At 42.5% G+C, this 25,130-nt stretch overlaps 2 protein-coding genes across 3 annotated transcripts in view; one reads left to right on the plus strand and one right to left on the minus strand.

The window, feature by feature from the left end:
* ZUP1 (zinc finger containing ubiquitin peptidase 1) lies at positions 1-11,165 on the minus strand. Of its 2 annotated transcripts, none has more exons than XM_088666043.1 (9): positions 10,678-11,165; positions 7,932-8,042; positions 6,096-6,208; positions 4,987-5,155; positions 3,305-3,493; positions 2,731-2,899; positions 1,710-1,861; positions 270-487; positions 1-167 (listed from the first exon to the last, which is right to left on the minus strand). In XM_088666043.1, the coding sequence occupies exons 2-9, from the start codon at positions 8,011-8,013 to the stop codon at positions 120-122; spliced, it is 1,140 nt and encodes a 379-aa protein (XP_088522169.1). In that variant the 5' UTR covers positions 8,014-8,042; positions 10,678-11,165; the 3' UTR covers positions 1-119. The 2 variants fall into 2 exon arrangements, with proteins under 2 accessions (XP_088522169.1, XP_088522168.1); XM_088666042.1 differs by lacking the exon at positions 10,678-11,165 and adding an exon at positions 8,646-8,751.
* The window catches only part of KPNA5 (karyopherin subunit alpha 5), a 19,446-nt gene continuing 4,390 nt past the window's right edge, over positions 10,075-25,130 (plus strand). The window contains exons 1-13 of the mRNA XM_035109152.3: positions 10,075-10,313; positions 12,779-12,912; positions 14,291-14,392; positions 14,474-14,573; positions 16,093-16,187; positions 18,423-18,554; positions 19,390-19,478; positions 19,735-19,834; positions 20,118-20,281; positions 21,506-21,584; positions 22,617-22,742; positions 23,599-23,726; positions 24,192-24,370. Coding sequence (XP_034965043.1) covers positions 10,310-10,313; positions 12,779-12,912; positions 14,291-14,392; positions 14,474-14,573; positions 16,093-16,187; positions 18,423-18,554; positions 19,390-19,478; positions 19,735-19,834; positions 20,118-20,281; positions 21,506-21,584; positions 22,617-22,742; positions 23,599-23,726; positions 24,192-24,370 — 1,432 coding nt within the window. The 5' untranslated portion in view covers positions 10,075-10,309. The remainder of the gene's footprint in view (positions 10,314-12,778; positions 12,913-14,290; positions 14,393-14,473; positions 14,574-16,092; positions 16,188-18,422; positions 18,555-19,389; positions 19,479-19,734; positions 19,835-20,117; positions 20,282-21,505; positions 21,585-22,616; positions 22,743-23,598; positions 23,727-24,191; positions 24,371-25,130) is intronic.

Consider the following 25,130-nt stretch of genomic DNA (forward strand, 5'->3'; position numbering starts at 1 on the left):
TCATTTCCCCCAACATTTATTTTTAAGTCCTTAAAAAGTATATGTACATTGTTCAAGAAGCTGTGAATGCACCAGAATCTCTCCTGCAACTTTCTTGATATTCTTCGGGATTCATAATTTCAAGAAATCCGCTGAGCCACGAAGCGCTGAGAAGCCTGCCTACGAGTCTTAAGAGGAAGACAAACAAGAGTTAGCGTTGCCACTTTTACTTACACCACAGTAGATCACTAAGATATTTAATCAGATGGGCTCTTATCTGTAATACTCACAACTTTTTCCTCTGCTGACAGTACACCGTCTATGGCCACGAGCTGATACTGTTTATGTTTTAAGCTGCCCACATATCTTCGAAGCAATCTGAGACTGTTCCCATCTATGCCTTTTAAGAGTTTTTGCATCTCTTGTGAGGGGCAACCTGGATCGAACATCAGTAGGCACAGAGTTTTGTTCTTCCTTTCTTCTATTCCAATAATAGTACGACTATGACCTTTTTTTAAAAAAAAAACACACACACCAAAACACACCCATCAAGTATACATTTCTGCTGAACACACAGTCTACAAACCCTTAAAGCAAAATCCCAAATTCTGCTGTACAGAATTGCAATATATAACTTAATGCTTACATAGATAATTGTAATTGTTATAAAAACAAACTACTCGTATAAATGTCTTTTTCAGGTAAGTTTTATTTTAAAAATCTACCATTTTCTCTCTGACTTTCAAAGAAGGTTACAAGAAAGGAGATTCCAACTAAACACCAGAAAGTTCTTTCTGGTGTTTAGTTGGAATCTCCTTTCTTGTAATTTGAATCCATTCGTTCAGGCTAGCAGGGATCAGCAAACTTTTTCAGCAGGGGGCCAGTCAACAGTCCCTCAGACCTTGTGGGGGGCCAGACTGTTTTTTTTGGGGGGGGGATGAACGAATTCCTTTGCCCCACAAATAAACCAGAGATGCATTTTAAATAAATGACACATTCTACTCATGTAAAAACATGCTGATTCCCGGCCCATCCGAGGACTGGATTTAGAAGGCGATTGGGCCGGATCTGGCTCCGGGCCTACCCATGGGCTACAGCCTCCAGAGCAGGAGAAAACAAACTTGCTCCATCCTCCATGTGGCAGCCCTTTAAATATTTGAAGCTGGCTATCATATCTCCTTTCAGTCTACCCTTATCCGGGCTAAACATTAACTCCCTCAACCGTTCCTCATAAGGCTTGGTTTCCAGACTCCTGATCATCTTGGGTACCCCCTGCACACATTCCAGCTTGTAAATATCCTCCTTAAATTGTGGTATCCAGAACTGGTCACTGTACTCCTGATGTGGTCTGACCAAGGCAGAATAGAGCACTACTATGACTTCCCTTGATTGGGACACTATAATTTTGTTGATACAGCATAGAATAGAATTTGCTTTCCCCACCCCCCACTACATCACACTGTTGACTCATGTTAAGCTTGTGGTCTACAATTACAATCTTTTTTGTAAACTACTCTGAGGTGTGGTTTTTGTTTTTACAACTGAGCAGTGCATAAATTTTATGAAATAAATAATACAATTATATGTGAGAATTAAAGTTAAGAAGACATTCCACTGCTCTTCCAGGAAGCATAATTCATGCAACAAAAAACTGGACATGGGGACATCAGTAATACATGAGTAACACAGCTTCACGTTTAGAAAAGAGAGAAGTGGAAAGTTTCGCTGACCTTGGTGCTGAAGGTATATTGGTGGCTTGGGAGTACACACAACCTTTGCACTGTTCTCCTTGTCTGCCGAGTAATAGTTGAAAACCCACTCCAACAAACGAGGATGTGTTCCTGCAGGGCCTGTTGGCTGGTGAAAATCAATGACCTGACACCTATAAGAAAGTTTCAATGAAGCCTTTATAAACTGTTAGTTTACAACAGGCATCCCCAAACTTCAGCCCTCCAGATGTTTTGGACTACAATTCCTATCTTTCCTGACCACTGGTCCTGTTAGCTAGGGATCATGGGAGTTGTAGGCCAAAACATCTGGAGGGCTGCAGTTTGGGGATTCCTGGTTTACAATGTCAGATAGCATCTTTTGTTTAGTGCATTAGTCACCAAGTTCTACCATTGTTATAAATATTTAGCCCCAGCTGGAAGAACAATGGTCACATTTGTGAGTTTGTAGTAGCACATCTTAACTTCAAGTACACAGCTCCCCCTAGTGTGAGAATGATCTTTTACTTGATACTTTAAAAAAACCCTTCCTGCAATGTTAATCTGGGTTGCTTTCTTCTTCTTTTTACTACCTAATTGTTACCTGCCCTGATTTGAAACACTAATGAATGGGATATATGTTTTATAAATAAATAAATAAATAAATAAATAAATAAATAAATAAATATAGAGCTTACACCTTTTCTTGGTATGAAACTCAAGCCATTGAAATGAATGCATGCTACAGCAAGCAATAACTTTGCACCATTTATACTTGGAAGAACTTTGGAAGTAGCAATCTTCTTTTAAAAAGAGAGTTGCAAAGAAAGATGTAAGGAGGAAGGTCCTAGGCAACTGATTTACCAATTGCCAGCACAATTTTTCCCTTAAGTATTTCATGTTCTTATTCTCCTGGAAATGCCATCTCTATATAGGACCAGTTCGAACTTGAATTTCTGTGATATTCACATAAAATCACTCTCATAATTGGTGTCATGTGCTCAGAACTAAAACCTTTTTACTTCCTTTAATAGGCAGCACTTACTTAATCCTGAGAGAAGTTAAGAGTGAATAAATTTCACATGCTCCTATCCATGCCTTAGTTCCATGTAATCTGCTGTTGAAGTGAGAAGCTCCTTGTGGGTCAAAGCCTTCTTTCCAAGCATCTTCAATCAATGACTGAATTTTTGGAATGCATGGAATTGATGAATTATCTAAACAACAACAATGGGACAACATTCAAGTTGCAACTATGAAAAGGCAAAACCAAAGTTACGATAGATTTCTAAGTGTCCCAAAGTGGGACAGCCTTTACTGTTGGGGAATTACTTCCTCTTGTGTGACAAAAAAGATTTCCAGCAAAAAATGACATCAGTGGAAAGGACTTGAGCCCAAGTAAGACCTAAGAAAGTTATGATCTGGACAGGAAAAGGTTCATATTCTGCAGGCTCATTCTCAATCTATAAAATTGAAAAAACTGTCTTGTATCTACCGATACAATTTTTTAACCCATATGATGCAGATATTGTAATATACGTCAGCATAGGAACACATTTTTAGCAAGCGCTCAGGCTGGCAAATGTGCCACTGGCAGCACAACTCCATGCAAAAATACCCACCTTTCAAGCACTCTTCATAGGTACTGTTTCTCAAGAGGGAAGAAAGCAGCATTTGGAAGTTTCTATAACCGCAGCCCCAACCTCTGTCTCCTAAAGAACAATGGAAGTGATCTACTCCTGTAGAAAGCCATACACGCTTTATGTCTTTACATTCATTCTGGTAGTACTGGCACAGTACCTCAGTAATTCCTGATTTTAAAAAGGGGAGACAGGGAGAGAAAGAGACTTAAGTTTATGCAAGACTATTTACTGATGATACCTCAACAACAGTCACACAATTTGCAAGATGCAACCAGTATGAAAAAAGTAGTAATAATCACTGCCATATTCTACATAACTATACAAAGAGCAGGGAATAAGTACTGTAGTGAATAGTTTAACATGCTGACAGAAGACATGGCTCAAAGCCTGTTCCTCAGCTATAGATTTACTATACTACCCCAGAGTCGGTCACGACTGGACCCAATGGTCAGGGGTCCCTTTACCTTTACCTTTATAGGGACCCAGGTGGCGCTGTGGTTAAACCACTGAGCCTAGGGCTTGCTGATCAGAAGGTCGGCGGTTCGAATCCCTGTGACGGGGTGAGCTCCCGTTGCTCTGTCTCAGCTCCTGCCCACCTAGCAGTTCGAAAGCACGTCAAAATGCAAGTAGATAAATAGGAACCGCTACAGCGGGAAGGTAAACGGCGTTTCCATGTGCTGCTCTGATTTGCCAGAAGCGGCTTTGTCATGCTGGCCACATGACCTGGAAGCTATACGCTGGCTCCCTCGGTCAATAATGCGAGATGAGCACGCAACCCCAGAGTCGGTCACGACTGGACCTAACGGTCAGGGGTCCCTTTACCTTTACCTTTATTAGGCAAGTTGTCTGAGGCCTTATGGTGAATGGAGAGAGACTACGGCACATGCAACTAAGAGTGTAAAGTAAGTGACACACAGCACGAGTGAATTTAATGATTATCTCAATTTTGAAGCTAAACCAATGGTTAAAAGGGGGGAAAATCTGGCAAAAACCACAAGAGTGGCAAGAACAACCGCCTGAATCCAAGAGTAAACATATAATATTGGACACCTGTGATCACCACTGTGCCCTCAGACAAGGAAGTTGCAAGTTTGAAGAGCTGTCAAGGCAAACAGCCAGTCACCACCACTGTACAGCTTTATTTAAGCAGAATGTTTCCTTAATGAAGGTGTCAAATCATTACAGGAGACTCAGTGTAATATATTAAGATACTGCGAACCAAACAGAAACAAGACAGCATTTGGTAATAATTACTGAGAAAGCTTTATGAAATCATTCACCCTTAGCTAGATAGCAAGCCTACCATTTGCACCAGAGAACTGCAGTATGTTTCCTGTTACTATTTACGAAGGTTGGCAAAAACCATGACAACTGCCAGTTCTCTACTTAGAAATTTGTCATGGTATTTAGAAAAACATTTAGACAATTTATAACCTATTTTTGAATTGTGACTTTAAATCTACCTGCGCACCATTACCTTTAATATGGATTGTAGGAATTGCCATCTCCTGTCTAAAGGCCCATACTCTTATTTCTCTGCAGGCAGAAAAAAATTATTTTGCAATCTGCAGCACACTTAATGAACAATGGCTTTTGGCAAAATGATTTTTAGACACCTCAGTCAGACCTTTGAAGAAACTCACACATTTTTAATTACTCACCCGAAGTCTTTGTCTTTCCATCATCAATACCAAAAGCCAGAGATTCCATCATGTCAGCTTTTCTCCTGTGATAGTCAGATGGGGTCATTCTCCCCAAAGCCACTTCCTTTTCCATATTTTTAAGTGACTGCTGCTTATATCCTCCAGAGCCATCCAAGCCATATTGCCTCTGTTAAGGATATATCATACTTTTAAGCCTTTAATCAATAAAAAGTCTTAGCAGTTCCTGGAGAAAGAAGAATTGTTAGTGCATGCAATCCTGCTTCAACCTTGCAGAGAGGAGAGAATGCAAGAGAACCATGGAAGTTGATTCAGAACACTAAGCTGCCCATTTAAGAGTTAAGCGTAACCTTTGTAGTAAGTAACTATAACCAGGATACCCTTTTTCAATGGTATGATGTATTTATTTATGTATGTATTTTTCAATGTCATTGGGGACCTTTTAGAGAACAAGTGACTAATAAACTTAATAAATAAATTATATATATATACTCTCTCTCTTTATGGTGTGTGTGTGTGTGTCTGTGTGTGTGTAGAAATAAGAATAGATATTACAATTTGTACTGCTTCTGAACTAGGGTAGTACAGCTTGAAAAACCTAGGCATGAGATTCCATGATAATTAATAAGAAACAGCCAATTATCTACAGAGTCATTCTTTGTGATGAATTCTGAGAAGAGAAATTACTGTACTCACATTTCTGCTTGTAACCTCTGAACTCTGGAAGTCTCTACACACTTGTCTCTATGGTTTTCCTTTTAAAGTTTGGGAACCTCTGACAGAGTTTATAAAATGCATCCTGACCAAAGGCATTAGGCCAGGCATCCCCAAACCTGGCCCTCCAGATGTTTTGGGACTACAACTCCCATCCCTAGCTAACACTGGTCAGGGGGGATGGGAATTGTAGTCCCAAAACATCTGGAGGGCAGAGTTTGGGGGTGCCTGCATTAGGCTCTCTGCTCAACCAACTGCTACCAAGAGACACTTAACATGAACATTAATTCTTTGTGCACAAAATAAACACATAAATGTATCACACATTTACAAAACACTCCATATATTTACAAGCTATACCGAAGTACATTGCAACTAGATCACAGATACCACACCTGTAGCTTTTGGAAATCTTCTCTTTCTTGTTTTGCTGCTGCTGCTCTTCTTTGCCTGTCTTCCTCATTCTGGAGATGCTGTGCCAATTCTAGGTCAGTCAAGTTTCTTTCTACTGTTATGCAATATTATATAAAATAAAAGTCTAATGAATATTTCGAAGCTACAGCTACATAACAATTGTGGTTATGTTATACATTACGTTTGCCACAGAAGACCTGCTATATTTGATGCTGTTGAATACTTCTGAAAATTCCAGGTTTTTATCAATAACCTGTATGTTTTAAATTTGCAACACAATCCTATGTTCATTTACTGAGAAGCTAAGTCCCATTGTGCTTATATTGGGCTGACCTCTAGCAAAGTGTGTACAGAATTCCAACTTCAATTACCTACATTACTAGGCAGAATGTATTATTTAATACCATTCATAGTCACCTAGGTCACAGATTTAAACCCAGCTTCTCACTTGCAGTTCAGATACAATGATACATACAAATTGGTTAAACAAATTAATATGAATGCTCTATTTAGCTGTAAATGAACAAAATATATGTCTGTCTAACATTGCTTTTTGTTTCATTTCCTCTACACAGCATATCTGTAATGCCTTGCTCCACACACACCCTGAGCCCACAAATGCATAGTAGCTAATGCTCTGGAGATTTTGCTCATTGCAGCCCGTCAGTCTGCTTAGCTAAGGACCCAGCATTTTTGAGAAGCAAGGACCAATAAGTTAGTTCCTTGGTAGAGCAATTTATTTTCATAAGATGAAAGGTAAATTGTATTGTTTGCTCAGGGAGAGGAAATATTGATAATTTGGGAACTGGTCAAGTTTCAGAGTCCACCAAAATGGGCTTAGTGGGTAATCCTCTCAATGAAATAAAAACACTATTGTAGAGTCGGGGCCTGGATCTGTGCCTATGGTGACTAACCAGTCCTTGGTTCCCAGTACCAAAACCATGAGAAATACCTCACTTGTGCCCAAAATAGATATTTCTTTTAAGGCAGCATTAACTCATTACATTTGATTGAAGGCCACTGATTCGGCTTTTAAGAAGTTGCTTATGCTTGTATTCAGATTTAACTGTGCTATGTTAAAAAAACAAAAATATGTGATTTGTTTTTTAATCGACTCCTCAAATGTCTTCTTTAATTCATTTTTTATCCACCCAGGGCACAGATATATGCTATTTAGGTGCCTCTACTGATGCTATGGGAACCCAGGTGGCGCTGTGGTTAAACCACTGAGCCTAGGGCTTGCTGATCAGAAGGTCAGCGGTTCGAATCCCTGTGACAGGGTGAGCTCCTGTTGCTTGGTCCCAGCTCCTGCCAACCTAGCAGTTCAAAAGCACGTCAAAATGCAAGTAGATAAATAGGAACCGCTACAGCGGGAAGGGAAACGGCGTTTCCATGTGCTGCTCTGGTTTGCCAGAAGCGGCTTTGTCATGCTGGCCACATGACCTGGAAGCTATACGCCGGCTCCCTCGGCCAATAATGCGAGATGAGCGCGCAACCCCAGAGTCGGTCACGACTGGACCTAATGGTCAGGGGTCCCTTTACCTTTACTGATGCTATCTCTAGCATTAGAGGAAAGAGAGATACAAAACAAACTTGCTGCCAGTTCTGAAAGTGTTGTTATTGCTACACTGCATTGTTTTCTACTTTTTTTACGATATGCTAACATGATATATGAAGTTCCAAGTCATATGATTTCATGTTACCTTGCAAGAAAAGCATATATTAGTGAGGATACCAGCTTCTCCTGAATCAAACATTACAACATCTTTAGTCAATACACAAAATATGTCTTTCCTATTTTGGAATCTTCCCCTTACCTTCTAAAAAGGTGCATTCTTCCAAGTGCAAATCAACATGTTCCTGCAGAATTTGGTAATCAGTACAAACAAGGTGACACATTGGGCATTCATACAGCTCCTGGCCATTTTCTGCATTAAAGCAAAGTATTCAGAGTAAATTATGAGGTCAGTGCATATTCTTCTGTTGAAAAGAAACGCTTGCTTGCTAACCTAGAAGGCAGCTCCAAGTTTGGGGGAGTCCCTTGGTAGTGCCTGCTCATGAGTGCTAGATGGCTTGGAGCTGCCGGTGTCTTAAAATTGTAACTCTGTGAGGAATAAACTTCAATACTCAGACCTGAGGGAAGACTGTTTTTAGTGTGCTTTGAAGATATTGCGCATGGGCAAAGGAAAAACAAGAGCACAGTATATATTAATGAAGAGTTCGGAAATGGAGGGCCAAGCTCCTTTTGCCCCTCACCCCACATTCGCCCACCATGCTCTGGTGCTGCCTATGCCTGCGCTTCAGGGGAGCCGGAGAGAAACGGCGGGTCCTGCTGCCCTATATACTATATAACCGCCTGACGTTTAAACAGACAGACCCATATTCCGACCAGAGACGGTTCCCACTAGCGGGCGACTCGCACGTGTGAATGTGCGGTCGCAGGTGTCTCTCGACACTCCGCACGCAAATGATTCATTCTCAAGCCAGACAGCCCTGAAATGCGAAGTGACATCCCTCCAGGTCTCACTCACCGCGGGCGGGAGAAGGCGGCGGTGCGCGGGCGCCAGCGGACAGGGCCCCCTGCAGAAGCCCCTGCTGGGCTTTGCCGGAGAACTCCATCTCTGCGCCCTTCCCGGCGGGAGCCACGCCCCCTTGGCATGAGACGGATATGAACACCTCGACAGGAGCCCAGCGCGTACGTCGCCCAGACGCAGACGCACGCGCGCTCTCCCTCCACTCTCCTCTCACGTGACTCCTAGACTTACTAAAAAGAGAAACAAGCCCACACTTTCGTTTCACGGGCAGCCGCCGTGTAACCCGACCCTTGCGCACGCGCAGTTTACGCACGCTCCCCAGAAGAGGAGTGGCAGGTCTTCATCCAGGTCTATGTTGGCCTTCCCCAAGGAGGTGCCCTAGAGATGCTTTGGGCTATTCTACCGAGCCAGTGCGGCTTCTCTACTTGCGGACTTCCCGTAGGCATCATCCGGTTGCGGAGGCAGGATGCTGGTTCCTGCAGGATTCCACGAAGAGGAAACTAGATATAAGCAAGAGAGCGAACTTCTGTGTAGGTTAGTTTTCCGCAACCTGGTGCCCTACTGGATATGTTTTGGACTTGAAGTTGTGCTACAGTTGCAGCCCCAAAATATCCAGGGTACCAGGTTGCGGAAAACTGACATACAGAGAAATTATCTTTCTTGCTTATATCTAGTTTCCTCTTTGAAGCTCTCAAACGTATAATTAGGTGGGAGTGTCATGGAACACAAAAGGGCTTCTAAGTAGACATGGTTAGGACTGCACTGTTGGCCCTTCTATACTAGTGTATATTTACACGGCTGGATTTAGGTTTGATGAGGCCCTAAGCTACTGAAAGTAATGGGGCCCTTTGTATGTTCAGGTGTCCTTTGTCAACAACAAATTGTCGCTGTTTTTGTGTTGAATATATGCTATATGAATACAGTATATGCAATCAGTCCATGCAGAATGTAGGCACCCTATATATAGAAATGAGCAAACCAGTGATATTTTAGGGAGCAGACTAGCAGGCGTGACCCATCATAGGAGCCTACACAGCACAACAAAACAAAACACCGTTGCTGTATGTAGGTTTTATTTTATATGTTTTTTATCTTATATTTTGGAAACGTACATCCAGTTTTTTCCCTTTATCTTTTTTTACGGGGGGGGGGCAAGAGAGTGGGGCCCTAAGCTATAGCTTGTTTAGTTTATAGGTAAATCCGGCACTGCGAGCCAATTAATCGCTTCCCTGCAGTGATAGAAACCGACCGACCCCTTCCTCCACTCCTCTCAAGAGAACCCCTTTACAGTATCTTCCTCTTATCATGGGTAGCTGGGAAGGGGTTATTATGGTGGTTTCGATCACCAAACAGCCCGGTCCAGAGCAAAACGTCACCTAGTCAACCCGCGTGCTGAGAGCCGCGTGTCGCTCTGCAGCCGCTGCCTAGCTCTATGGGCGTGCCTTCCGTGGGTCGCGGGAGAACCGAGAGCCCCGTTTCTCGCCATTGGCGGCTCCGTTCCCCCTCCGCGCACTAGCGCCGGCGCGCGGGTGGTGCTGGGCGGAGGGGAGATAGAAGAGGAGGGACCGGCTTCTTCGGCGCGCCTGGAGCCGCCATCTTGGACGGCCAATCTGCCCGCTCTAGTGCTCTGCGGAGGGGAAAGCGGCGGGGGGCTACCCGCAATGGGTGCGTGAGTGTGAAGGGGCGGCGGGGCCCGGGGCGAGCTCCTTCCTGCCACAGGATTCCGGGCGGCGGGAGGAAAGGAGGGTGGCTTAAAATGCAAGGGACGCTTTGCAGCCTCCGCATCCCTATTTCTTTTAAAGGACGCTGGCGTGCGGGGCAGTGCTTCCACCCCCTTTTTGGGCTGTTGCGTTCGGGTGGAAAACCCACGGGCAACTCATGGCTGCGATCCTGTGCGCGTAATCCACACTGACATCGGTGGGCGTCATTTCCGAGCAAATATGTGTATATATATATATAGGACATATGCACGCGCGCGCACATATCTATCCGTCTATATTAATAACTGGTTTGCAAGTGCTGGTCTTACCGTCGTTCCTTCACGCGATCTTCCCCTACACATGCTGGTCCTGGTGCTCCAGGAGGCGGGGACTCGGCCGTCTTATTTTGACGGGGATTCCCCTGACACGGGTCCCCCCCCCCAGGAATCTGCCGGTTTGATTTGGGTGATTTGTACTTGCTGGTTTCCTTTGAGGCAGACGTAGGTTTTTGCGGGAAACAACAAAAACACTCTTCACACGCTTTAGAATTCTAAGAATCCTCTTCGCCTGTCAAGCGCCGCTGCCCCCCTCCCCAACCATTTCCCTGGGGGAACGGCCGGGAGGGTCTCTGGTGACTAAGAGGCCGCAAAAGCCTTCAGGCAGCAGCGCCCAATGTGACCCCCTTTCCACGTTTGCCAAGGGGATCACCTGCCACTTTGCACTCATTCAGGGAGGAAATCTAACCCTGCACCTTCCTGCCTCTCTTCCGTGTCTTGGGAGTGGGGCATGGGACTTGTAGATCTGGCCGTGAATGACCAAGGCTGTGTTGGGTGATTTGTCCACTCAGCTGCCAAACAATTCCCAGCCTTCCTCCCATATTTGGAGCTGGCGGTGTCATGGTGCAACAGTCCAGCAATCTCCACCCACCTCTGCAGCTTCAAAATGGGAAGACAGTGCTGTTGGTCACACTTGCCAGAGGGTGGCACCGCACTTGAGCCATGGCCAGCAGATTTATTCAAAAGCTGCCCATAATTTTTAGACAGTATGGGGATGCCAACTTTTCATCCACTTTCTGTAATTGTGTCTTGTGAACAGCAGCTTGAGGTGAGGACTTGCGCATGTGATGCACGCGCTGTGACAAGCTTCCTCTTGTTTACTGCAGCGTTTCTCAACCGCTGTTCCGTGGCACACTAGTGTGCCGCGAGACGCTGGCTGGTGTGCCGCGACGTGCGGCGACGAGAAGGGCGATTTGCATTGTCACGTGCCTGGCGGCCGCCAATAACCAACGCTGGCCAGCCGGAAAGGAAGCCGGCCGGGTCACGACGCGGGGCGAGCGCAGCTCTCAACAGCCACCACCACGGGAGGGTGGTTTTAGACAAACTTAAAGAAGCTGGCTGGATGAGCTCAACCTGAAACTTGCTGAGCAAAGGATTGTGCTGGCAGAGAAATCAGCGGCTTGTGAAGCCTTATTACAGGGGATTGCAACCAACACAGCAATTGGCAAGTGTTTCTTACAGTCATAATTATATAGTCAATATAGGGCGGCACAGAGTTAAATTTTTTAACTTTTTTAATGGTGGTGTGCCTCGTGATTTTTTTCATGGAACAAGTGTGCCTTGGCCCAAAAAAGGTTGAGAAACACTGGCTTACTGTATATCAAGCCACTGTTAAAGGCTAGTTTCTTCTAATCTACAGGCAACCCTAACTATACATTTGATGTCCAGCACCTGATTTTTTTGAAGTGATTCAGTTGAAGATCCTGAACATTTTGTCTTTGAATTAGGTCTGTGATGTCAGTTCATGTAAGAAACATTCACATAGATTTCCATCAATTTGCTGTAAATTGGAACACATTGTAATTATCTTGTTTAAAATCTTCTGCTCCATGCTCCCTTTCTGTTTGAAGTATGCTTGGTGGCAACAAGTGGTAGTGCCCCCTCAGGAGTGGTGCCCTTTTTTGAAACTAAAAAAACACAAATGCCGCAGTCTTTCCTCATAGGAGACTTGGTCCAGCTGCTTTTTCAGGTATTGTAAAGCTGTATCTGGTAGTAGCAGAAATTCCTGTGTTACATGCTGGTGTTGCCTACACAGACATAATAATATGCAGAACAGTAAATATTCATACATTATTTCCAGGGCCAGATTCACACCATATATTTAAAGCACATCCAGCACACATTTAAAGCACATGACTTGCCCCAAGGAATCCTGAGAACTGTAGTTTGTTAAGAGCACTTAGAACAGTAGCTCTGTGAGGGGAAAACTACAGTTCCCAGGATCTTTAGTGGAAGCAGTGTGTTTTCAAAGTGCATTGAATGTTCTTTAAATGTGAGGTGTGGATTGGCCCTAGGTTATTGCCTCTTGTTACCTTGGGCTTAACTGGCAGTCCAGAGAAGAAAATGCAATCAATTCTCTTGCTCTTTATTGTAGATACCATGGCAAGCCCAGAAAAGGATCACTACAGAATGAAAAGTTATAAAAACAATGCCCTCAATCCCCAAGAGATGCGGCGACGAAGAGAAGAGGAAGGTATTCAGCTTCGTAAACAGAAAAGGGAAGAACAAGTAAGTCTTTAAAGATTATGGGAGGGATTCAGTATCAAGCTAAGGTGATCATTCCATTTTTGCTTGCCAGACAGAACACACTTCCTTTCCTCCCTTGTGCTTTTTTTTGGGGGGGGGTCCTCCTGCCCCTCCCAAGCAGATTTGGGGGGTGGCAGCGGGGGAAAGCCGTGTTTTGCTAGGAGTAGTCATTGCACTAACTTTTTCTAGCACAACAACTTCGTTGAATCTGGCCCTATGCCTGCAATCCAAGTTACCCGGAAGTAAATCTCATTTAATTCAGCGGGACTTATTTCTGCATAGATGTGCATAGGATTTTGTTATTAAATGTGTTTCTTGTTTAGTGGTTGTTGTTTAGTGATTGTCTTGTTTGTTAGCCACCTTTATTTGGCTGCCTTACAGAATAGAATATAATAAGTGACGTTGTTCAATTTAGGAGAACTGTGCATCTATACATATGGAAGTATATTACCATGGTCTGCTAAACCAAGAGGCATTAGGGAGCCGACGAAACCCCACCTTTCGTGATGTACAGTCAGTTGTTTTTACTACCCAAAGAAAACGCTTACACCACTGTGTTTTTATTTGTGGTATTGCTCTACTTGCTTATAGATCATGTTTATAGTAAGTGATTATTGTGCATATGTATTTGGGTTTCGCTTTTAGAAAAGTAGTGTTAGTTTTTAAAGGTATTTCATTTTAACAGTAGAGGATATTGCCTTGCGGATCAAGCCAAGGACAGCTGTTTTTCAGTGGCCTGCCAGGTGCGTTTGGACACAAATAGAACATGATGGTGTTTGCCGTCTTCTGTTTGTTCTCGGCATCTGGTGTCAGAACTGCATTTCTTTGAAAAATGCAATAGGGCACATCAGGACAATAAGTTATTGGTCCACAGTAGATTTGCCCTCTTCTCCCTTCCCTCACTGAAATCTAACTCTCGAGACAGAGAATTATTAGCTACTTGATTAAATAGCTTTTGGTTTACAATGTTGAATTTTGGAGTTTGTGTAATACCTCTAAACTGGAAACCTTCTAGGGCCAGTTCAGACTGAGAACCACAGGGTTCAGGTTGTGGAATTATATGTATTGTCTCCCCTCTTCTGCAAAATTTGATCCAGCTGTTCCTTAGCGATTTTCAGCATTGCCTATGATCATTGCCAAATCGAGTTAAAATGTAACTGGGTGTGTACTTAAACTTACATTGAAATCCCTGATTTTAAAGAGACTGTCAGAGGAAGCGAATGATTTTCGTGTTTGAACAACTTGGAAATGGAGTTGGTTGATCAAATGGGTTTTAAAATTGAGGGTTATTTATGTAAACAAATTTTAAATGCAGTTCTCTCCCTCCTCAATCTGAAAACGAACTTGCTTTTTTTCTTAGTTATTTAAACGCAGAAATGTTGCTCTACTCGGAAATGAAGAGTCAATGCAAGAAAGTCCAATCCAGGATCCTGATGTGAGCTCTACGGTGCCTATTCCTGAGGTAAATTACCCCCAAACGGGCAAAGCATTTTGAGAGTTGTAGCTGAAAGATGTCAGAGTGATAATGGCTTTTACTTTTTAGGAAGATGTCATTACCTGTGATATGGTGCAGATGGTTTTCTCAGAAGATCCCGACCAACAACTTGCAGCTACTCAGAGATTTAGAAAACTGCTTTCTAAAGGTAAATTGTATTTCTTTTCATAGAAAATGGAAGTTGCAAATGTTATTCCCACAGGTTCAAATTGTATTGGGGGAAAACAGATTTATTTTTAAAACACAGTTTGTTGGATTGTGTTTTTCATCACATGAGTGGCTGTATTCATTCAGTAATAATGGCTGAATGCCAAAAGCCACTCTGTGAAAACAAAACAAAACGGTAGCAGGACAGCAACTGCACGCTTCACTTAATATCCCACTGTTCTTTGCAGCTCCAATAATTCATCTAATTTGTTGTATGGGATTTAAAAACTAAATGTTTTTATTGGATGTCCTCAAAGTTGAGTGTTCTATTACTGCGGTAATGTTATTTGTATCAACTGTGTTGAAATTATTTTCATAAATTGAACTAGTGACAAAAATAATTTGGAACTCTGCTTGCGCACAAGCACACACATCCCAACCACAGGATTATGCTGCTGGGCCGCATGAGAGGTTCATTTTGGGCTTAGGAGCCGAGCACCCATGGCCACAAAGTAATCAAGCCCCTGAAATGGCTTGAGGGACAAAGAAAGATTGCTATTACTTCTCCCTCCCTTTTCACTTTCAACATTTATCACTGGAGCTTGTTTTGGGCTCAAGGGGTAAAGGGACTCTTGTGTTCAGTTGCCACAATGCGCTCGGGCCAAAAGGGTGGGTTAAGCTTGAGTCTCCTTCCTTCCTTGTAGCTATTATGGAGGTTTATGCTTGGCTTAAAGGAAGCATGTGGTGGGCAGCTTTTGTCTCTTGAGCCAACTGAATTTCCAGTGCTTGCTGCCAAAAATATAAACATGCTTCTATAAGCCTGTGCCAGTTTTTGGAATTTGTGGAAGCTGTGTGAGCGAGTGTGATTTTGAGACTTTCCCCCTTCCTTGCAAGACTAGCCATTGATCCAACGGAGGATAGGACGAATGAATTGTGGCTAAGTTTTACCAATTGCTATTAGCCACGAACCTCCTGTGTTCAGTGGCACTATTAATGTTAGAGTTGGTATGGAGGACCAAAGAAAGGAGGAGAATTTATGGGCTTCTCGGACACATATGCCTCATAACTAGAAAACAGGACAAGAAGCATCTTTGGTCAAATCCAGCTGGCCTCTTCATGTTTTAACTGTTTGCATCTGTGCTCACTCACCGAGGTTATACAATTATATACAGTACATGATTGGTCATCTTCCAGCTGATTTATTGTTTAATCAACTAGATTTTCTTCGTTGATCACATTAGGTTATTTCCTTTGCTGACTGGGCAAAACATAGATAATCTGTTATATTTTTACTTAACCCTATCTCCAGGGAGATCTTAGCAACATTTTAACTTTATTATATCCCTATGGTGACAGAGAGAGAGTTACCTGGAATTCTTCATCCAAACCCAGCAACCTAGCAGCCATGTCTGCTGCTTACCTTTTTCCATAATTGCACCTTCCCATCTTCTTTAACCCTCTCCAAACTGAACTTTGGCCTAACATTTGTTTTAATCAGTCTAATTAACCTTTATTTTCAGAACCTAATCCCCCAATAGATGAAGTCATACAAAAACCAGGAGTTGTGCAGAGATTTGTGAAATTTCTAGAAAAGAATGACAATTGCACTCTTCAGGTGAGTTCGCTTAATAATATATGTGCTAAGGCATTAGGAAAATGTCAACATTTGAAGTATTCAGATCCTTCTGCTGGAAGATGGTGGTGTTTTGTTGTTGTTTTTCTCAGATGTACCAGACATGCAGAGACAAATCTCTCTCTCTCTCTCTCTCTCTCTCTCTCTCTCTCTCTCTCTCTCTCTCTCTCTCTCTCTCTCTCTCTCTCTCACACACACACACACACACACACACACACACACAGAAAATACAAATTAAAGGTAGCCATGTTGCATTTTCTTGTAATTTTGTCTTTGGGTGGTGCCTGAAGGGCTTTTCTTCCATTTTAGCATCCTACATTTGAAATTTCCTGCCTCTGGAGGTGCAACAGGTACCTGCAATGGCTCAGTTTTGGCGCCAGTTGAAAATGTGCCTGTTTTGTTTGGCTTTTGGGTCTCCATAAGCTGCATGGTTTATTTTTTTCCCCTGTAGTCATGTGGCTGTATGATAAGGTTTTCTCCCACCGTATTGGCTTTTCTCTGTTGAATATGTTTGTGGGTCTTACATGTACTGTATATGTTAACTTGATTTCTCAAATTTAATGTTACATTGTGTCAACTGCCTTGTGATTATTATTATTATTATTTTTAAAAAATGAAGAGCTGTATGGTATATAAAACAAATAATAAAGGAGGCAGCACCTGGCCTGATACAGTCATGCAACGAGCAATAGTGTTGCCTTGTTGTTGTTTAGTCGTGTCCGACTCTTTGTGACCCCATGGACCAGAGCACGCCAGGCACTCCTGTCTTCCACTGCCTCCCGCAGTTTGGTCAGACTCAAGTTGGTAGCTTCGAGAACATTGTCCAACCATCTCGTCCTCTGTCGTCCCCTTCTCCTAGTGCCCTCCATCTTTCCCAACTTCAGGGAGTCTTCTCTTCTCATGAGGTGGCCAAAGTATTGGAGCCTCAGCCCAAAGTATTGGAGCCTTAGGATCTGTCCTTCCAGTGAGCACTCAGGGCTGATTTCCTTAAGAATGGGTAGGTTTGATCTTCTTGCAGTCCATGGGACTCTCAAGAGTCTCCTCCAGCACCATACTTCAAAAGCATCAATTCTTCGGCAATCAGCCTTCTTTATGGTCCAGCTCTCACTTCCATACATCACTACTGGGAAAACCATAGCTTTAACTATAGCAGGGGTCAGCAAACTTTTTCAGCAGGGGGCCGGTCCACAGTCTCTCAGACCTTGTGGGGGGGCCGGACTATATTTTGAAAAAAAATATGAACGGATTCCTACGCCCCACAAATAACCCAGTGATGCATTTTAAATAACAGGACACATTTTACTCATGTAAAAACACCAGGCAGGCCCCACAAATAACCCAGAGATGCATTTTAAATAAAAGGACACATTCTACTAATGTAAAAACATGCTGATTTCCGGACCATCCGCGGGCCGGATTTAGAAGGTGATTGGGCCGCATCCGGCTCCCGGGCCTTAGTCTGGGGACCCTTGAACTATAGAGATCAGGAAATAAGGATTTGAATTCTGTTTTTTGCACATGCTTCTAGTCCTGTATTAGGGAGGGATAATGGTTGTGGGAGAAAGATTGTGCCCCAGTACATCTACGAGGCAGCTTTTCAGAATACCTCCATTGGGAGATATCCCATTGTTTCATTGCAAACATGTCAAAACATACATACACAAACACTGTAAAGTGGTATGTAACATTGGACTGGACCTCTGGCTGCTCATGCAGCTGCCATGGTCTTTCTTTGCTTCTTCCACAGCGCCTACTTGTAAAATAATTTTATTCTGTTTATCTATTACATCTGCCTCCCACCATTCGTGAAAGGGTGTCTGCAGACATCAGTATCATTTTAACAATCCTATGAGGTAGGTTGGGCTGAGAGAAAGTGATTTGCCCAAGACTAGCAATGGGAGAACCATGGCTGAGCAGGAATTTCAACCCATATTGCTCTGATCATAGTCCAACATTACTTATTTTCAATAATATACTTTCAAAATGAAATGTTGGCTTATTTCATCACAAGAAATGGAAAATGTGGCTACAGAGTGTATTTTGTACCTAGGAAATAAGATGGAGAGAGAGCTGTTGTACTCTGGTTCTGCTTGCTGAATTTCCATGGGCATCTAGTTGGCCACTTTGATGAGCCACTGGCCTGAACCAGCAGGCTATTCTTATGTTCTTAATCCATATTTTAAAGTTTTTTAATTTAACTTTATTTTTGCCTTTTAGTTTGAAGCAGCATGGGCTCTTACAAATATAGCATCTGGGACATTTCTGCACACCAAAGTGGTAATCGAGACCGGAGCTGTCCCAATTTTTATCAAGTTGCTGAACTCTGAACATGAAGATGTCCAGGAACAGGTAACCTCTGGGGTTTTTTATCACTCAAATTGGGGGGGGAATAGTCGTAAAGTGTTGAGCTTCAAACAACCTCAGGAGACAGGACCACGCAGACTTGGAAATGAGGCCCAGCGCCAACACATTGATCTGCTTTCGAAGTAATGTTAAACTTTGGCTTAGAGTTAATTTCCTGCTTAAGGGTTGATTGAACCTAGGATTGTGGTTAAGGTTTCTCACCCTTAACCGTGATCTGCAGCCAAGGTTGGTTCTGTGGTTAACTTAAGTTACTTAACCACAGCCTCTCATGCAGAAATGAATTGTTTCAGGCAAAACAATCTTGTTCCTGCCTGATAGAGCACGCTAATTTTATTTACTTTTATGGAGCTTTAGCCACTCTCCATTGATAGTTGTATCCAGTAAAATAGGCACATGCTGAACCACTTGAATGGCCCCTGGGATGCAATGTAGGTACCTGAACTATGCTGCCTATTATGAGATTTCCAGCTAGTTATCCATAGCAATTATAAGCTTCTGATGTGTTCATTATTTCAGTGACTGCTCCTATGCTATTGGGATTGTGTTTGGTGCCGGCATAGAGGTGCCGTTGTTGTGCTGGGACTGAGCAGCCTGATTTATTATATTCTGTTGCAACATTACAACAGATGGAGCTGCAGAGGTAAACTCTTAGGGCGGCGCTTTCCATTCTTTTATCGAAGTAAACTTAATTTAGGTCATAGCTTCTTTTCATATGTTTTAAAAAAATGCTAATTCTGTAATGTGAAGAATGTACAAGAGTTGCAGTTAAAGACTTAAAAATGTCTTTAACTTAATATCAATTTAACCCTTTGTTTCTAAGGCAGTGTGGGCTCTTGGTAATATTGCTGGAGACAATGCAGAATGTAGAGATTACGTGCTAAACTGTGGAATACTTCCCCCGCTCTTACAGTAAGTACTGGTCATCTCTGGCAATAGATATAATTTCATACATGTCGAAACACTGGAAATAGCTAGGCTTAATTTCACATTTTAAAAGGTTAGCCTGCAAACTGTTATGAATAATTAAGGCTGTAATCCCACACATATCTTCCTGTAAAACCCATTGAACTCAATGACACTCACTGCTGAGCACACATGATTGTGCTGTAATTTATGTAATTTATATGCTGTATTCTATTTCAGATTTGTTTCTTTTTCTTGACAGACTGCTAACACATTCAAACAGACTTACAACGACTAGAAATGCAGTTTGGGCACTTTCAAATCTCTGTAGAGGCAAGAATCCACCTCCTGATTTCAGCAAGGTAGAGTCCAATTTCTACTCTGTGAGGTGCTATAATGGTCAAAAGCATAAATTGCTTTAAAACAACGTATTTCCTCATGCAAAGTCAATACAAACCAACCTTTCTGCAGTCTTTAATTGTTGGGTCAATTTTTAGTCCGACTGTTTTGTTGCAGAATGAACTGAACTAATACCAAAGGGATGGTTTCAACTCTTTAGAAAACTGCTTGCAACAGATATGAAATTTCTAAAAAGAGGACATTTCTGATAACGTGCCTTTTCTTCTTCTTTTTACCCTCCTGAAGGTTCGTCTTTGCTTAGGTGTTTTGTCAAGACTGTTGTTTAGCAGTGACCCAGATGTATTAGCAGATGCTTGCTGGGCCCTCTCTTACCTATCAGATGGACCAAACGATAAAATCCAAGCAGTTATTGACTCTGGAGTCTGCCGAAGATTAGTAGAACTTCTGATGTAAGTCCCTTTTTAATATAAGAATTACGATACTAGCGATGCAGCCAAAGATATCAACAGTTGTGTTATCAAACCAATGTGTCAAATTAATGTAGTCTTTGTGTACCCTGCTGCAACACAACAGTTTCCCCTCTGTTCTTAGGACCTTTATCACACCTGCAATGATTGTCACTACACAACCTTTCCTCCTCTGCATTATCTTAAATATTCTGTGGCACATTTGAAACTCTGCCAGATGCTAAGAAAGGAGCCTGTAGAGTGTAGATATTTGAGAGGCATATAACCAGTCCAGTTTATTTTTATCTATCAGCAAAAACTGGATTTACATTGTACAATATAAGCAAGAAGTAGGATCTGAAGCAAAATGTTGCACTGTGGAGGGCTATTGCCTCCCCCCCTTTCTAAGGTACACCATTTCTCCCCCCTCCACAGTCAGCATTCTGTGTCCCCTAAGTATGCTTAATCCTCATTCAGCTATTTTTGTGGATTTTCCTGCTTTACTCCCCCTGCGAAAAACATTTTTCTGTAGTTCTACATACTTTGGAGTTCCCTGCAAGCCTGTTAATCCTTCACTCTTGGGTGTAGATGGTACTGTCTTAGCTACGGAAGAATAAGCACTGAATGAGTTTGTTATTTGTATGCACAGGTGGGACCTGAAAGGAACTGTTGCAGTGGGAATTCCTTCTGTGTCAGCCATGCAGACTGAATACTCCATTCCATTCCCCCTTCCTACTGGTTTTCTCTTTCTCTCCTAACAGATTTTCAACATGTTTTCCATTTTTTCCTTTTTCAGTAAATCCTGGGATTCCCCCAAACATATCAGAACCTTTACCTTATATCTCAGTAGCCACCTCTGAGCTAAAGAGCTGTCATAACTCAACACCTGAATTTAATATGTACAGTATATAAGTTGATGATAAGCCAGAATTCAAACAGCTGTTTGTGTTCAAACTTCCATTCTTGCCTGTGTCTAAGATTTGCATGGTGACATGTCCAAACAAATTACCGTATTTTTCCATGTACAAGACGCCCCCTATTTTTGGGAACTCCAAATCAAGAAAACACCCTCTCAGCACAACTCATGTATAAGACGAGCACCTATTTTAAACCTACTTTTTCTGTAAAAAACAAACAAACCCTAGTCTTATACACGGAAAAATACGGTAATCCATTTTAGGGTCTGAGAATAATTTAACCTGCTCTATGCACTTTTGCTTTCTCCAGGCACAATGACTACAAAGTGGTATCTCCTGCATTAAGAGCGGTTGGAAATATTGTTACTGGCGATGATATTCAAACACAGGTCAGTGGAGCTTTTTGAAAAACTTCAGTGACAACATGTAATGGCTTAACTTTGTTTTTTAAAGAGATTGCAACAGTATACTTTGTTATTGTTTTGCAATACCGGTAGGTATAGATCAGGGGTCCCCAGACTTACCGACCACGCGGCGGGCCAGAGGGCAGGGGAGTGCACATGCAGCAGGCCGGAGGGCGGGGGAGTGCGCGCCTGTGCGCGCCTGTGCGCATGCGCACACGCACACGGTCGGGAAAAAATCGCCGAAAATCGCTTGTGCGCATGCGTATGGGCCTCCCCCGACCCGGAAGTGCATTGGAAATGACCTCTTCTGGGTCGGGAGAGGCCCATACGCATGCACACAAAGGATTTTCGGTGATTTTTTGCCGATTTTGAAGATCGCTGCCGCGCCGCGCGCCGTAAGAGCAGGCAGCGGGCGGCGGGGGTCGTCGCGGGCCGGATTGGGAGGCTAATTGGGCCGCATCCGGCCCGGGGGCCGTAGTCTGGGGACCCCTGGTATAGATGGTGCTGATGGAATGTTACCCACACTTATGTATAGTCGAGGGAAAATCTGCCTGCCTTGCTATATGTGAAGAACTGTCCTTAAACTATCAAAAAGCCGTATTCTTTGCAGCAACCAACATTATTTCACTGAAATGAGTATTTTCTTGCTTCACTAAGTTAGAAACTAAAGAATAGCAAAAATTAATAGTAATGCAGTTATATGCTAAAGGTCAGACTTTTGTCATTCTGAATGTTTTAAAGCAGGCCATCATTAAAAGCAGGCCTTGGTGGTTTTATGGCAAAGTACAAATTAAGAAGGTGTTGGCATTTTTTCAAAAACATTTTTTCAAAAACATATGACTGTAACTTATTCTGTAAATATACTGCATATGGCATTATAATATTTAAAAATAACTCTGTAATTGTAACCATGCATGTGAACATTTATTTCAGCCATATGGACTGTGTTTGGTTATATGGAGTACATTTGATTATACACTGCTTAGGCAGAACTTTTCATCTTTCAAATTATTTTAGGTAATTCTAAATTGCTCTGCATTACCCTGTCTCTTACATTTGCTGAGTAGTCCCAAGGAATCTATACGGAAAGAAGCTTGCTGGACAGTTTCTAATATAACTGCAGGAAACAGAGGCCAAATTCAGGTAATATATTGGGGTCCTTCTGACAGTGGTGACATAGCAGTGGACCATGTCATATTTGCCTTTACTTAATTACTTCTCCATCTCTTCCTGATGCAAATCTTTCTCTCTTCCACATGCTGAATTATGCTGAATAGCTGGGATATATACCCCAGAATGTATGGGGAGGGCCTTAGACTGAACATCTTAACAAATACTGCATCATATCAAAGGAATGTACTCATGATTGCCTTTAAATCAGGGGTGGCAAACCTTCTGGTAGGAGGAGAGGCTCCTACGTGGGTCTCTACCCCCCCCCTCTCTCTGTGTGTGTAGCCCTTGTAGGGGTTGGCAGCCTTCAGTAAGGCCCTCAGTCTGAAAAAAAGATTAACCCTTGCTTCAAACGGTCATGTTGCATAGCTCCAGTTCACGCCCTCATCTTTGTGGGAAGGGTTGATACTTTTACTCCAACTTGGGGCCAGTTTTCAAAGTCAGTTGTCTGTTAGATAAAAATGACAGCGGATGACATCCAGTTCACTGCTTGTCAAATAAGCAGGAGCATTCTTGGGTAAGATACAATTTGCCAATTTCTCCAAAGAAACTAAAATTCCCATGGCTTATTATCTGAATGAGATTTGTGTAAAGGCCATTCTGAACTTGCCAGTGTTCTGGGGAAAGTAAGCAAAGTGTTACGAACGATTTGCTAAGCATAAATTGCCAATTTTTCATAGGGTACCTAGGGTCGTTTTCGTTTTCCAGAAAAATGATCACTGTGTCTTTTCAAGTAATGCATTTAAAATGTACTTTTCAGTTAAGTTCACTGGTGAGTTTATTGACTTTAAGTTAGACTTCAGTGTTCCACTTTCCCTTTTTCTCCTAGGCTGTTATAGATGCAAATATCTTTCCAGTATTGATTGAAATTCTTCAGAAAGCTGAATTTCGCACTATAAAAGAAGCAGCATGGGCCATTACTAACGCAACATCAGGAGGGACTCCTCAACAGATTAGGTAATGGATTGATTCGAAGGTGATGGGAGTGAATATTTTTACTTCCCCCCCCCCCCCCGTTCATTTTCTAAGCTATTGTACGATGCCATGGATACTTTTCTGTGTTTCTAGTACTTGAAATTATAATTTATTTAGATTTATGCAGAAAGGAGAGCTAAAACCAGCATGGCTTTCATCGTGGAAGTATAGATAATTTATATAACGTGTGTGTGTGTGTGCGCGCTTGTGCACATGTGTGTGTGTTTGTGTGTGTGTGTGTATGTGTGTGTGTGTGTATATATATTTCATGTATTAAAATGTGTGTGTACATATATAGGAATATGCTCTCAAAAGTTAAGTGTGTCCTCTGTGTTGTTTGTGAAAGCTTCTTAATGCATCTGTACTGGGACAGGGTTGCATCAAATATGTACTGATCCAATCCTCTTCCTGTCTTTTTCTTTTTTCTTTTTACCTCCTGTACCAAAGTTATTTGGTGGCTTTAGGCTGTACCAAGCCTCTCTGTGATCTTCTGACTGTGATGGATTCTAAAATAGTTCAGGTGGCATTGAACGGACTTGAAAACATTCTGCGACATGGAGAGCAAGAATCTAAACAAAATGGGATTGGGGTTAATCCTTACTGTGCCCGTATAGAGGAAGCGTATGGTAAGAAATTGTGGTGTGAATGCTGCAAGCCTATTACTAGTATAAAATAATTCCACTGAATAGTTGGGTTGCTGTTGTTCTGCTGAAATCTGTGTTTAGAAATTAGGGCAGCAGCCTTATGCAGTTTTATCTGAGACAGTTCCCCATTGAACACAAAGACATAGTCCTGAGTAAACATGCATAGGAGTGGGCAAGAGGACTCTAATTTCTGTAGCGAGGGCAGGTCCCACACGTTGGCCACAAGTGTATTTTATATAAACTAAGAAAATTTCTGAAGTGGTTGCAGTTATTTAAGCAGGTAAGCAGTAGAATTGAGAATTGCATAGGCAGAACCAAATTTTCCAAATTTGGAAGCATTCCTAATATTATATGTCCCAACGTAATCTACCCTTCTTTGTAAATCTTTGGGAGAGGATTGCAAATTTCTTAACAAGACCCTGAAGGGAGTTCTTGTATATTTGAGCTCGCTGTTAAAAAGATGTAACAACTGAAGGTTATAATTCTTGGCTGGCTTTTCTGCCCAAGCCAGTTGTGGTTGCTAAGGCCTATTTTAGCCCAGCGCATGCTAGTGCTCCATCGGCTTTTCTGCTTGCTGGTTTGGCTGCTTCAGGGCAAGGTGGGCTAGTACATCAACTTGGAGCAGCCTGGGAAGCAGTCCATCAGCCTTCCCTGCAGGAAGATTGGCATGGAGTCTGCTGGCCTGGCAGCTGTATAACCAAAGCACTAAGCAGATGGGCAGGCAAAGAACCCCAGGCTTTCC

This window comes from Zootoca vivipara, chromosome 3 (assembly GCF_965207765.1).
Source record: "Zootoca vivipara chromosome 3, rZooViv2.hap1.1, whole genome shotgun sequence".
NCBI lineage: Eukaryota > Metazoa > Chordata > Lepidosauria > Squamata > Lacertidae > Zootoca > Zootoca vivipara.

What these genes read in the sequence shown, in the direction of transcription:
- ZUP1 (XM_088666042.1), bottom strand. Translation starts at nt 8,733, where the DNA reads ATGGAGTTCTCCGGCAAAGCCCAGCAGGGGCTTCTGCAGGGGGCCCTG. An exon ending in AAGATTTCCAAAAGCTACAG is followed by an intron (nt 5,156 to 6,095) that starts GTGTGGTATCTG and finishes TATCCTTAACAG; the next exon opens with AGGCAATATGGCTTGGATGG. An exon ending in AATATACCTTCAGCACCAAG is followed by an intron (nt 488 to 1,709) that starts GTCAGCGAAACT and finishes TTTTAAAAAAAG; the next exon opens with GTCATAGTCGTACTATTATT.